General features: G+C 36.2%; 1 protein-coding gene across 1 annotated transcript; it reads left to right on the forward strand.

The window, feature by feature from the left end:
- Nucleotides 1-1,382: 1,382 nt before the first annotated feature.
- On the forward strand, nt 1,383-9,946 carry LOC125858691 (histone deacetylase 14, chloroplastic-like). Its single transcript, XM_049538518.1, has 6 exons — nt 1,383-1,473; nt 1,527-1,774; nt 3,749-3,778; nt 6,702-6,776; nt 8,177-8,278; nt 9,806-9,946. The coding sequence occupies exons 1-6, from the start codon at nt 1,383-1,385 to the stop codon at nt 9,899-9,901; spliced, it is 642 nt and encodes a 213-aa protein (XP_049394475.1). The 3' UTR covers nt 9,902-9,946.
- The last annotated feature ends 3,899 nt before the right edge of the window (nt 9,947-13,845 follow it).

Consider the following 13,845-nt stretch of genomic DNA (forward strand, 5'->3'; position numbering starts at 1 on the left):
CTACCAGTTCCGCACCGAAAAATGGTATATTTCGGTGTGGAGATCAGGCAGTTGAGCATATGATAATTGATAGTTGTTGCAGTGCCACCATTATAGGGTCAAGCAGGATTTTTTTCTACTGTTCACTTTGTTTTGTAATCAACTCAATCACACAATATTGTGTATGTTCTCATTGGAAAGTTTTGAAAAATGTACAAAGTTTAATTTTTTTTGATGTAGTCCCCTAATTTAGTTTACTTGCATGTTGATTCTTCACTTTGAGTCATACAAATTTTGTTTATTGGACCTGTTCATTGGGAAAAAAGTTTATAAATTTTAAGTATGGGTGATTTATAATTAAAAGTTGATACTTACTCTGTCCTATGAATTGTTATGAATTGGTCTTGCCAACTTAATTGTCTTGTCGATCAAATTTCTATTCCATGTTCCACAATATAAATATGATGGTGTTCTATTAACTATCAACATTATCATTAAGCAATTGCAAGTTTTATTTTAAATATTAGGTGAAGGTTGCATGATTGTTTGAAAATTTTTGGTATTAGCTTTAGAGCTTGTTTGGTTGACTTTTCATTTTTGACTTATAAGCCAAAAGCTATAGAATTTATGGGTTTTGGTCTATTTTTAGCATTTTAGTTTAAAACTAAGTGCTTATAAGCACTTTTTTAACTTATCCAACCACTCCAAAAGTACTTGAGCTATTTTAAGCTTAAAAACACTTTAAAAAGGTCAATCCAAATGGGCTCTAGTCTTTTTTAAGGTAAATGTTTCACTTAGTTGCAAGGCTATTTTCTCCCAAACCATAGACCCTACCCTTTGTCCCTCCTCCACTTCTTTTCTTAAGTATCCTAACACTACCCACAACCACAGACTCAACATCAACAACATAGAAGGCACACAAGCAGGAGGATACAAACTTGAAATGCCCTTTTTAGCACATGCAAACGTAAGTCAGCTGAGTGCCTTTCATAATGCTTGTGACAACTATTTTATGTAATAACTTTAGCTTGCAGTCGTGAAAAGATAACTCTAACTTGAAGCCAATATTCTTTCAAAATGCTTCAAGATTAAGTAGAACAAGTTTACAATTTGATTATTAAGATAATGGAAACACCAAGTATTTACAAGTATGTTACATTAGTTTCATGAAGTTGGAGGTTGAGTGAACTTTGAATCATGAAAGTGACCTATTATTGAGGTCGCTTTTTAGGTCTCTTTTTCCGGAAAAAAGACCTCATGAGGTCTCCTTTTTAGGTCTCTTTTTACTGTTTTTTTAGTAGTGTAATTAATGAACCAAACTTTTATCTGATTCGAAAACTATCATTTGATTATGTTTTCTTGGATAGGCCTGGTTGTAGGTGAGAAAGTATTTCTCATTGAAAATGCACAGTTTCTGTTGGAATACTCCTACTGTTATGATCATCATGTCAAATCTTGTTGTTGCAGAGTTGTTTTGTTTGTTCTTTCAAAATGGTCTGCTGTTCTCTTCAATGGATATACATAATTATTTCAATTCCTTTTGGCAGGTAACTTGCTGTTCTATGTTAGACATCACGTTTACTCTCATAAGAAGTATTCCAAAAATGGAATTACCATTAAGTATAGAGATCTCCTGAAGCACATCAGACCAGAAAAGGGATATTCTTCAACGAGTGTTCGAGGCACCATTTATTGTTCAAATCAGAAGGAAAGAAATGTTGGCTTGCCTTCTGATCATATCGCAGTTGGTGCAAAAGTGATATATGCTGCTGCTCCTGCAATGGGTCATAATCAGGTAAAGTAAATCTACTTACCATATGCATTGTCAAGCTAGCTTTGTGATTCCAGGGAATCATTTACTTCATTCTTCTCCTAAAACTGTTGTGGACCCAGCTCATGAGGAGAAACTTTTATCTCTCTTTTTTGATGCCCACCATGAGAGTTAAACTAAAGCTATATATGGTGCTACGGTTTTGATCAAGTGTTTACCTTGCAACCGCTTATGACTTGAGGAGGAATCTACCCAAACTCTAATATCAGAGTTGCAACTAGAAATTTTCTCTTCTTTTACGGCCTAACATTTTTTTTTTGTAGAAGAATCTCCTCAGGGGGTTCGAATTGTTTCAAGTGTCTTGATCAATTTAAATGGCAGTGAAATCTGAAACATAGAACTGTTATATGTCATAAACCTCAAAATATGCTGCCATCAAGTTCATTACAACCTCTATGAACTTCCTATCCAGTTTTGGCTGCCCAAAGGGAGTAGCAATATTTTTTTTTCGCCCATTTAATTGCTAAGATTAGCAAATTACTGCCTTTACGGTTATTCTTTCTCTATATTCTCACTGTGTGTCTTTTTCCCACAGTTGTCTTATTGGTTTTCCTACTAAGATATTATTTTGAGAATTAGGTAGATAATGTTAATATATGTTCCCTAAGAGAAAGTTGTGCTTATTCTGTTCCATGTAGTTGCACGTCATTCTGTCGCCTTCATGTGCGAAAAGTAGATATTATTTCCAAGGTTCACTTATCTGCAATTGAACAAAGTTCTTGTAAGAAAAGCCTAGATTTTTGTTCTTTGCAAGGTGCCATTTATTCTCTATCAGATGTCCAGAACTCATGTATGCTAAAGTTCTGAATCTCAATTCCAGTGACATTTTAGTTAAATGTCCTACAATAGGATCCTTCTCTTTCCAGGTATCATTCCTCCTTCAACATGAAGCCTATTTAAATTGAGGGCATGTGCCACTTTTCGGCTGGTTGGAGATTGACAGGTTTTTATTATTAATTTGTCTATGCCTTTCCCTTTCAAAACACATCGTAGACATCTAAATCTTATTGGATTAGTCCATACAATACTTGTGCTAAATCCTAAATTCAAGACACGTTGGATCAAGTCAACATTTTCGGTCAATAAGTTCCAAATTAATCATTTAATTCAAAATTATATGACTTAAGTGAAATCCAATGTCACGACCCAAATCTGAAGGGCCGTGACGGCCACTTAGTGAGCATATACCCCACCAAGCAAACCAAATCTCTTAATTATCATTAGGTAAGAAGTCAGAGGAAATGTTCTATTGCTCAATGTTCAAAGAATCAAACTTCAAGAATTTTAGTTTTAGGAACTCCGTCTCTCATGCCCCATTGCGCACTGTGATCTGTCTGTCTAAGTTTTCTTCCCCTGGATATGGGTGTTAAATTTAATTAGGTTTGATTTGGTTTTTCTGTTTATCTTGAGACTTGAGTACCTCTATTTGTAATGCTGAGCAGCTATGCACGACCAAATAGTTAAAGTTAACATAACGAGACCGGAATGTAGAAGTCGAAAGCTTGATAGTTTTATCTTCTGTTTTAGAAAATACAAAATGTTCTCCAATTTTCTTACCTTTTTTGTTCGAATTCTATTGGATTGTCCCTGTAGGAACTCTTACCTTTATTGCTTGATGTTTCTCTAACAGTAGTTTTGCAGCTTTTCTGAGGCATTCTCTCTTTTCCTAGCATGTCTGTCGTGTGGTTACATTGGACTGATAAATTGTGCCACTGCCATTTCTTGTTCTGTGAGATGCTGCCTGAATCATCTGAATATATTTACTTTGATTCTATTCAAGTGTGATAGTTTGCTGCTTAATATTTTTGTTTAGACTAGATTTCACTTGCAAAATATCTTTGGGTAGAAATGCGCCATTCTATCTTAAACTTTTCACTCCTATGACATTGCCCCTTAATTTTGCTGGCTAAAGTAGTTGATATACATCTGAGTTTTCAGGTTCCTACAGTGCAAGGATCCTTAATCAAAGTACTTAGTTGGATGTCATATGTCACGCCCCGAGCCTACACCCTGGGCGGGACCGGCACTTGAAGACCATTGTTGACCCCAAGTGAACCCTTGACCTGACTTTCTCAACTCAACGGAAACCTAACTCAACAGAATAACTCAATGCAATGAAAGGTCATAAAAACAACCTAACTGATAAAATCTGGCCAAAAAGGTAACTTGAGTCTCAAAGTAGAATATTTACATATATACATAGATGAGTGACTCAAAACTAACTGACTGACTATTTATGAAGCCTCTATAACACTGAGATGGATCTAGGGACAGACCCGACAACATCCTAATAAAGCAAAACTAAGAGAACAAAATAATCGAGTCCTTCGGAATGCAAAGAGGCTCACCACTGACTCTGGAGTGCTCAACTGGATCAACGGCGTGCTGGATGCTGATCCTGGGTACATGCGTCTGCATCATAATAAGATGCAGGCCAACTGGCATCAGTACATGGAATGTACGAGTATGCGAGCTGGACAGCTAAACAACAACTTAAGCTTGAAAGGGATACAAAAGAGAACTTACCTTGGCTCTGTTCAACTCATGAGTAACTGAACTCGATATAAAGTAATAAGGCACATGCAACATATAAAGCTTGTAAAACTATTTAAAACATGACGTAAAAATCATATTTATAATATCATTAAAATACCATGCTTCCTCTCAAAGTCTACTTGTGCAATGCATGAATGAAGTCCCATACCCCCATCCATACTAAGTAGAAACCCTCGAGGAACCATGCAATTTCTACTGTGGGAGTTCTCTAGCCGACAACCACCACTACATGCCTAAGTGGTGATACAACGTTTTACCTCACATTGCCCAAGGACCATCCTATACCTTGTCGTGATATAGGACCTTACTTTAACTTTAACTTAGTGGATCCACTAGCTTAACTTTATGTGATCATCTAAAAAGTATGACCCGTCAAATCCCATGCTTGGCTACATGGTTCTTATGGAGAGTTGAGTTAATATGAACTCGTGTCCCCAATTCGGTGCTCAAGACTACTCCCAAAAATACTTTAGCTCATTAGTGTTTTAAACACATCTTTCTTTAATTGAGATAATTACTCAAAACTTAGCCCAAAGGCACTTGAAAACTCTTTCTAAAAAGAACATATCAAAACCATATTTTTAATATGATCATTGATGACTCGGGAAAGTCATACTGCATAAACATTGATGGTATATCTAGAGACAATACTGTTTAAACATTGATGACATACTCGATTTGTCATACTAATCATGTTTTAGAAACTCTTTCGCAAAACTCATCTTTTCTCAAAAAGAGATAGTACTCAAACTGCTCAAAAATCTTTTGGAAATCTCAGTTTCATATCATCTTAAATGTGAAAACATTTATAAACTTCTTTGGGAATACTTAGTTCCCTAATAACTTTTGAGAAATGAACTTGACTCTTACTCTTGGATTAACTCGAAACTCTATACTCTTTACTTAACTTGAAACTCTATACTTAACTTGGATATACTTAACTTGGAACTTGAGCCTTAAAATGAAGTTAAAACGTTCAATAAAGACGCTTGAAAAACTTTAAAGACTTGCTTTGACTTGTTTAACTTTTAAGTTTGGCTCTAACTTCACTTGAATTTGATCCTAACTCGCCTTGAATTGAATTATGGATTCAAGGGTAATGATCTCATGTTTATGGATGAGTTCAGGATGTCTAAATGTACCTTAGAGTGTTGAAAACAACTATAAAACATAGGTACATTACTAAGGAACATGTATGAAAAAGTGGGGAAGGAATGGGGAAGATTGGCGTCCTTGGCGCTCTGAGAGGTGCGGGGCGCCAGCCTTCAGACTTCAGAGGGGCCTGCTGGGCGCTCTGCAAGGCGTGCCGCCCCAAGGGCTGGCCTTCAGAGTCCCTTTTGGGGCGCGCTGGCTGGCGCGACGCTGCAGCCCTTTTCCCCGAAAACTCGACTTTTCTCGTTCATTTTTCCAACTCTAAACCTCCTGTTCAATGGATCCAGCCCCAAACACTTAGAATCATAAACCCCTCAACATACAATAGATTTCAACTCACAAACACAACCGGAAACATGTCCCAAATCAACAAGAAACTTCAACAACAAAACCACAACTTCAACAACCACAACCACAGACTTCAACAACACAATCAATCGTTTATCGGAATTAAAACGAGTTTGGCGTGTGGGGGAATGAACCAACCCAACACTATGATCTCACATACCTTAATAGGGATCACTCCCGACGAAATCCACGACGATCTCTACGAATCTTGCTTCTCCTTCTCCTTCTCCTCTTCTCTCAAGAACCCTAACTCTCACTCTTTTAAAAAGGGAAAAACTGATAAAAAAAATCAGTCTAAATCCCTAATATAACCAAAAGAAATGGTGAGGGAAAAGACCAAACTACCCTTAAAATTTCGGACTAAACTGCCCTGCCAACAGCCCATTTCCAAAGGGCATAACTCACTCATACGAACTCGGAATCGAGAAAACTCAGCGGCGTTGGAAAGATTATTCCACGAGCTTCCCAAACATAACTGGAACTACACCTAAATCAATTTGAGCTAGTAGTTATTACTGTTCAAAGTTGGCCAAAAACTCATTTTTTTTCATACTTAGCTAAATTTCCAGATTTTTTAATTTCTTTCCAAAAATAACTATTTCCAATTCTAAGCTTCTTCATTGTTATTTCAAATTGCCGGATGTTACATCATAGAACAACTCCTTTTATTTCTACTGATTTTTGTTAATATTTTGTTGCATGATTTCCTTAGGGTAAGAACTGCGTAAACTTCACCATCCTAACATTTAGCTTAAATCTTTTGTTGATTCTCTTTACTAGGTCATTGCTTTAGGGAATATCTATTTCTTGGAATTCAGTCACTAAAAATTTTCAGGAATCACATCCAGAATGCAACTCTAGAGTTCCTGCAATTTTGACAGCTTTGGAAAAGATGAAACTGACTTCAAAGGTATGCAAACACAGCACAATTATTTGTCAATGCTGATTCTTGTGTTTATTGTTTTCACCAGTGATGATAAAAGACAAACAGATTGGGTATCTCTTGAGGGGTCATTTGGAATTAGAGATGAGGAAAATAAATTTGGGATAAAATGTGAGATAATTTTATAAAAATTACGCTAGGAAAAGGAAAAATGAAGTCTCCTAAAATCATGCTAATTAATTAACGTAATCTGTTCCATGAAGTTAAAGCATAGATGTTGCACATGCCCAACTTGCAAACCGAAGTATGAAAAGTCCTTTTGCTGAGGCCCTATGTAAGCACATACGCTATTTGTTTTCTGACGCTACATGAAACAAACTCAAGGTGCGACTAATAACTTTCTCTTTGACGAAGTGCCAATCAATTTCATTTTATTTTGTTCAGTCATGTTGAACATGATTCTGAGGCTCTGAGCTATACTGATTGCAACTTTATTGTGGAAGCTAGTAGAAGGCATTGACTCGCTCCATCTATCCATCTGTCTACGGGTTGAAGCTAGTAGGAAAGTGCAACCCCGTGCCATGTATGTCCAACAACTCTCTCCAAAAGTTTCCAGTAAAGTGAGGGTCTCAGTCACTAATGATATGCCTCGCCAAGCCCCAATACTTCAATACATTCTTAAAGAATAGCTTGACAGCTTCCTCGGCAACACAGAGCTTAGTGAGGCGTGCATGAAGATGGGCATACATCGAAATTTTATCCACGAATACTATAATAGTGCATAACTTCCGGACTTCGGCTAACATGTGATAAATTCTATTGCCTTGCTCTCCCATGGATCTCCATAACTGGCAATGGTTCCAAAGTCCTCCAGGCTGTTGATGCTCAACATCCTGTTGACATAAAAGCCAAACCTGCATGTAACAGTCAATGTCATCCAGTATGCACGCCGATAGTAAACCGACTAAACCAAGCCTCTTGTGACATTGGCCTGGATCACCATCCCAAATGGTGTCATTACTCTCCTACATGATGTGCCACCTAATGACACTCCCATTTCAGCTATTTAGCTAAACCTTGTGTGAGCCACCTCCTATTCTTAAGTGTTAGCAATATACAGGAAGGATTTTATAGGAGCTACCATCCTACGCTAGAGTGAAGCAGTTTCTCCTAGGAACTTATGGGAGATATTATGAAGTCAGATCCGGTGAATTTTCCTTTGTCATAGGACCTTTACCACTATGGTGATCATAGGAGGGCAACAGAATTCCTGGTAGAACTCTACCATTTGGGTTTTTTTTTGAGGGGGAAGGAGGGGGAGATTTGTGTCTAATTAAAATGTCCAAAACCTTCATGCACACTAGTAAGATGCATATAGAGATGTTATTAAACACCTATACAACTAATCAAGCTATCTTGTGTTCCAGTTTCGAGGCTCAGATGTTGTTGAAGTGCAGAATTTCAGACCAGCTACAACAGATGACATAGGAAGTGTTCATGCTGGGCCCTATATTTCAGGGCTTGAGAAGGTAGCATAGCCATAAGGTTTGGTAATTCTTCTTATTAATGTTGTTGTACAATAATTCAAAACTTCTCTGGTGGTGTGTTTGATTGATGGAAGTGTGTTTGATTGATGGAAGTCACATTTCAGGAAAATGTTTTCCATGACGACAACATTTTGGTTTCTAGAAAATGTTTTCCATCAAAATGAGAAAAATGACTTTCCTCATATATCGATGCAAGTCATTTCCGAACTTCTATTTACACTTCTAACTTCATATCTTTTATTGGAGACTATAACATAAATTTTTAACTTTATATTATTTATTTCAAGTAACACCTAGACAATATTGATTTTTACTAGTAAATTTTTGAATCAAAGCATTACCTGGTTTGCCAAGATTATTATTAATCCTTAATGGATCTATGTTTTTCTGAAACTATTTTCTACTCACCAATCAAATACTAGAAAACATTTTCTTGAAAAATAGTTACCATGGAAAATGACTTCCATCATACAAACAAACTTTGAATTCGATCTAAAAATTTACATTTCCTTAATATTTTCAATCCATGCGATCATGGATACGGGTTTTTTTTTTGATCCATAGATAGAGATGATCTCATGCTTGGCATTCCTCTTCTTTTTTTTTCAATTTTGGGCTATTGCTTAAAAGTCATCTATTAATCTGATGTTACATGAAGATTTGGGTTTGAAAAGTCGATATTGGTATGTATTCTACATGGCCGCTTTCACTTTTAGTGGGATTTATTCTATCTTAAAGTAGTATGTGAACCACCCATACCCATGTCATTGCATTCACTAAGAGTGTACCATGAAAGTGACGAGTCCACATAGTTTAAAATAATGTTTTAATTTGTAATGTCCACATGCGTAGTTTTGTCATATATTGTAAAGAGTCTAGCATAAAGACTTTTTACCTTATTTTTGGAATTTATTCTTTAAAAAAATTGTAACACGTGGAGAAATGGTGGGTTCCCTATTTTTGCTTAGGCCTGCATGGATTTCAAGAGACTATAGGTCCTTCGAGACAACTCTCTTTCATGTGATTTTAGGTTTACCTCGTTCTTTGTTAACACTTTCACATTCATAAATTGACGTAGGACATGGCTAAACCATCTCAAACGTCATTTCTCTCATTTTATCCTCAATGTGTGCTTTATCTAAATATTCTTAGTTGTAAAAGATTTAGTAACAATACTTTTTATATAATTTTAATTTTAGGAAAATATGATGAACTGCGATAGAAAATTGAATGGTTGTACTCTCATATTCCTAACTTGTCCATTCCTTCTGAAACTGAGGGAATGTTTTCCACATTATTATTACTTTGCATCATTGTTGTCATCATCCTTAGTATTGTTACTATTCCTATTGTTATTTGCTATTTGTGATGTCATTGTAATAATTGTTATCGTTGTTAATATTTATTATTAGTAGTATTATTATTATCATCATCATCTTTGTCATCGTCGTTGTCACCATTATTTTTTCTCATCCTATGTTCTCTTGATTTGTTGACTATCATCTGTAGGCTATGGATCAAGCTTCAGAGAAACGTCTAATTTTCATTGATGGATCTGGACCCACATATGCTACTGCCACAGTAAGAATATATCTCTTACGGTAACTCTTCCTCTTTCTGATGCTAGTCTCTATTACTGTTTGGGAGAATAATAACCAGATTTAACTTTATGGTGTTAACACGCATGCGTTACATTACACTTATATTTCCCTTTTCCCAACTATTTTTGGTGTTTTCTGCTGGGTGTTCGTCAGCCATTGTAACAACCCATTAGGTCGTTTTGGGTACTATAACTTCTTATTTCATAAAAGATTCTTCTGATAAATTCTAAATGGGTATTTTGGACTATTCGTAACTATAGGTATATAACTAATGGGGTAATTTTAATAATTACTTTAGTCGGTGGTTAAAGAAAATAACATTAAAATTAGTAGTGAGCCATTTTTACCACTTTTATAATTGGTCTAATAATTAGGGTAAAAAATAATTTGTACAAGAAAGAAAAGTGAAAACTAGGCGAGAAACTTTACCTGTGGCATCTAACAAGGAAGACCGACATCGAGGTAATGTTCTGAATCTTCAATGTCCTTATTTAATGGTAGGGGGTTAAGTATTATATAATAATATTTCATGGTTAGATATGAATTGAAAGTGGGTGTTAGCGGATGTGCTGGGAGTTTGGATTTTGAATAAGAAAGTGAGGTGATAATGAATTGGTTGATGGACTAATGATTAGCCAATCATTGACTTGATAAATTAGGCTTATAGTATATGATAAATTTGGGTTAGAGTTGTTGCCACTACTTTTCGAAGCCAATGACTTTAATCTTGAATTTTATTAAGTTGTCATCATATTATAAAGTGAGATTTAATATATTGAGATATGTAATTAAATATTAGGTGTATTGTATAATTCTAATATCATTAAAGTGATGATAATTAGAGCAATTGAGACTTATCCTTAGGCTTGAACTTTAGGAAAGTGACTAGATTTGGGTGAGTTTTTGGGTCTAGGCTAGATATATAGTAATATGGATGTCTATAGACTCGTTTACTTACGAATTATGCATGTTTAATAAATTGAAAACGTTCAGAGGCATTGAGGAAAGGAAAAGCTTTGAAAAATTAGCTTGCACGACTTCGATTCCTCGATCGAGGTAGGTTATGATTTATTCTATGTGATAGATAGACATAGACTCTTAATAGTGATTGATAATCATTGAGTGATATTGTGAATTTTTCTATGTACTTGGTTGTGTGGTTTGGATAATCTATGTTGTTTGTGATTGGTCTGAAATCCTGAAACCGTGAAATTTATAATCTTGAACCTTCTCTATCGAAGTGATGCCTTGAATAAAGAAGGCATGATGAAAATATTGTTAATGAAGTTAAAAGTGGTGATAATAAATGATAAATTAACGATATATTTGGATCGGGTGCCACGAGCCGGCACGATGTTATTGGATCGGGTGCCCCTTTCCGGCAAGACAACATTAAAGGAAAACATATATCAACAACGTAATAACGTAACGTACTCAGTCTCAAAAAACAAGAGAAGAAACTAATATGCAACGAGTAATAGTATAAAATCAACTATGACACTTAGTAGGTGGCAAGCAACAACCAACATGAACAAGTGACAACAACACTAAAGTAAGTACGTAATCAGTCAACAATATCAAGAGTACACATGGGGACTCATGCCTCCAAACTAAGCTATTTTAGGAATTGAGTTCTTTGAGATTGAGTACATTACATTGTTTATATATGTTTTCCTTTAATGTTGTCGTACCGGAACGTGACACCCGATCCAATAACATCGTGCCAGCTCGTGGCACCCGATCCAAATATATCGTTAATTTATTATCACCACTTTTCACTTCATTAACAATATTTCATCATGCCTTCATTATTCAAGGTATCACTTTGATAGAGAAAGTTCAAGATTATAAATTTTACGGTCTCGGGATTTCAGACCAATCACAAACAACACATAGATTGTCCAAACCACACAACCAAGTACATAAAGAAATTCACAACATCACTCAATGATTATCAATCACTATTAAGAGTCTATCTATCACATAGAATAAACCCTAATCTACCTCCACCGAGGAATCGAAGTCGAGCAAGCTAATTCTTCAAAACTTTTCCTTTCTTCAATGCCTTCGAACGTTTTCAATCTATTAAACATGCATAATTCATAAGTAAATGAGTCTATAGACACCCATATTACTATATGTCTAGCCTAGACCCAAAAACTCACCCAAATCTATAGTCACTTTCCTCACCTTCTTTACGGAACTTCTTAAATGTTGACACCTTGGTGAAGTCATCTGGCTTCACCCCCTTTACCTCTATCACAAAATCAACCACTTCTTGAAAAGATTTTGCAGAAGCAGCTACTTGTAATGCTGGAATCTGCAAATCTTACCTCAGTCCCTTCACAAAGCGGCGAATCCGCTCTTACGGACTGAAGCAAAGCTGAGTGGCATATCTGGATAATGCACGAAATTTGGCCTCATAGGCTGCAATCGACATCTTTCTTGCTCTATGTTCAGGAACTTATCTCTCCTCCTGTCCCTCAAAGTCCGAGTATATACTTCTCCATGAAGAAGCTAGAAAATGCTGCCTAAGTCATAGGTGGTGCCTTTGCTGGTCTACATTCAACATGAGACCTCTACCACATTTTGGCATCCCCTTAAAACTGGTAGGTAACAAACTCAACACCGAATCGCTCCACTATGTCCATCTTATGAAGTAGCTTGTGACAATCCACATGGAAATCATAAGCATCTTCAGATTTAGTACCCTTGAAGATGAGAGGTTTCAACTTTAAGAACTTAATAAAGAGATCATACTAGTCACTAGTCATTATAGGCCCTGTAGTCAATCGAAGAAACATGCATGTTTCCAAGGATGCATCCATGCGGGGAGCCACAACAGCTGCATGTTGTACTCCTTGTACTTGAGTTGTTAGTGCAGAAAACGCGGGGGTGCCTGACCCTAATAAGATAACCCGCTAAGATAAGTGAGAACCTGGTTGATCATCTCTGGAGTAGGCTGGGGTGGTGCTTCCTTCTCATGAATCTGCTCATCCTCCCCCTCATCACCCTCTCTCGCTACCTCGTTAACCAGTGGAGGGGTCACTACTCCATCTCTAGTTGGACCAGTTGCTTATCCTCTGCCTCTAGTGGGCCTTCTCCTGCGACCTCTACCATGGCCTCTCTCCATTGCTCCCCCTCGGGGTGCAGCCCCAATAGTTGGCTCAGGCGCACCCTGTCTTGCTGGTGTTGGTGTTGCCATAGTTGTTGCTCTAGTTCTGACCAAACAAAACATGTCACTTTGTATTGTATCTTGGTTTCCATAAATGCTTCCAGGGCCACTACATATTAAGGTGGTTGTTCTGATTCCTCATATAATTGTTGTCTTGACTGAAAAGATCCCTATACTGTCTCTCAGCCACCGTAATCTATCTTGTTCTAGTGAGACTCCTTTTGATGAAATTGAGAATATTGAGGAATTCTATGAATCTATCCATATCCTAAGTCATTTAGAGGCCTTCTGTCACTGAGATCCCAACCTTGGTTACTCCAAACTTCAGTGATTTTAGCTTTTTGTTGTTGATGTAGTATGAGAACATCTGGAAATAGAAGCCTGAGGGCACCTCCAACCTTATACTCTATTTTACTCTCTAAATATAGAGTTCTCTATTTTGTTAGACAACCAACTCCAACCCAATTCTCTATTTTACTCTCTAAAAAAGAATCTTATTATCTTATTTCATAATATAAATCTTTTCTTTCTTTTTCCCAAATAATCACTTTATATAATTTTCATGTGATATAAAATTTTACTATTTCAAATTTTTTATATAATATAAATTTATATTTTATTCTATATTTCTAAATAACATAAATTGCAAGAAAATATTATATAATATACTAATTAATGGACAAATTGAAATAAAAGTGAAATACAATCACATAAACACTCAACTTTCAAAATTATTACTTTATTCCCATAAATGCTCTACTAATGCATTACGA

This window comes from Solanum stenotomum, chromosome 1 (genome assembly GCF_019186545.1).
Source record: "Solanum stenotomum isolate F172 chromosome 1, ASM1918654v1, whole genome shotgun sequence".
Lineage (NCBI taxonomy): Eukaryota > Viridiplantae > Streptophyta > Magnoliopsida > Solanales > Solanaceae > Solanum > Solanum stenotomum.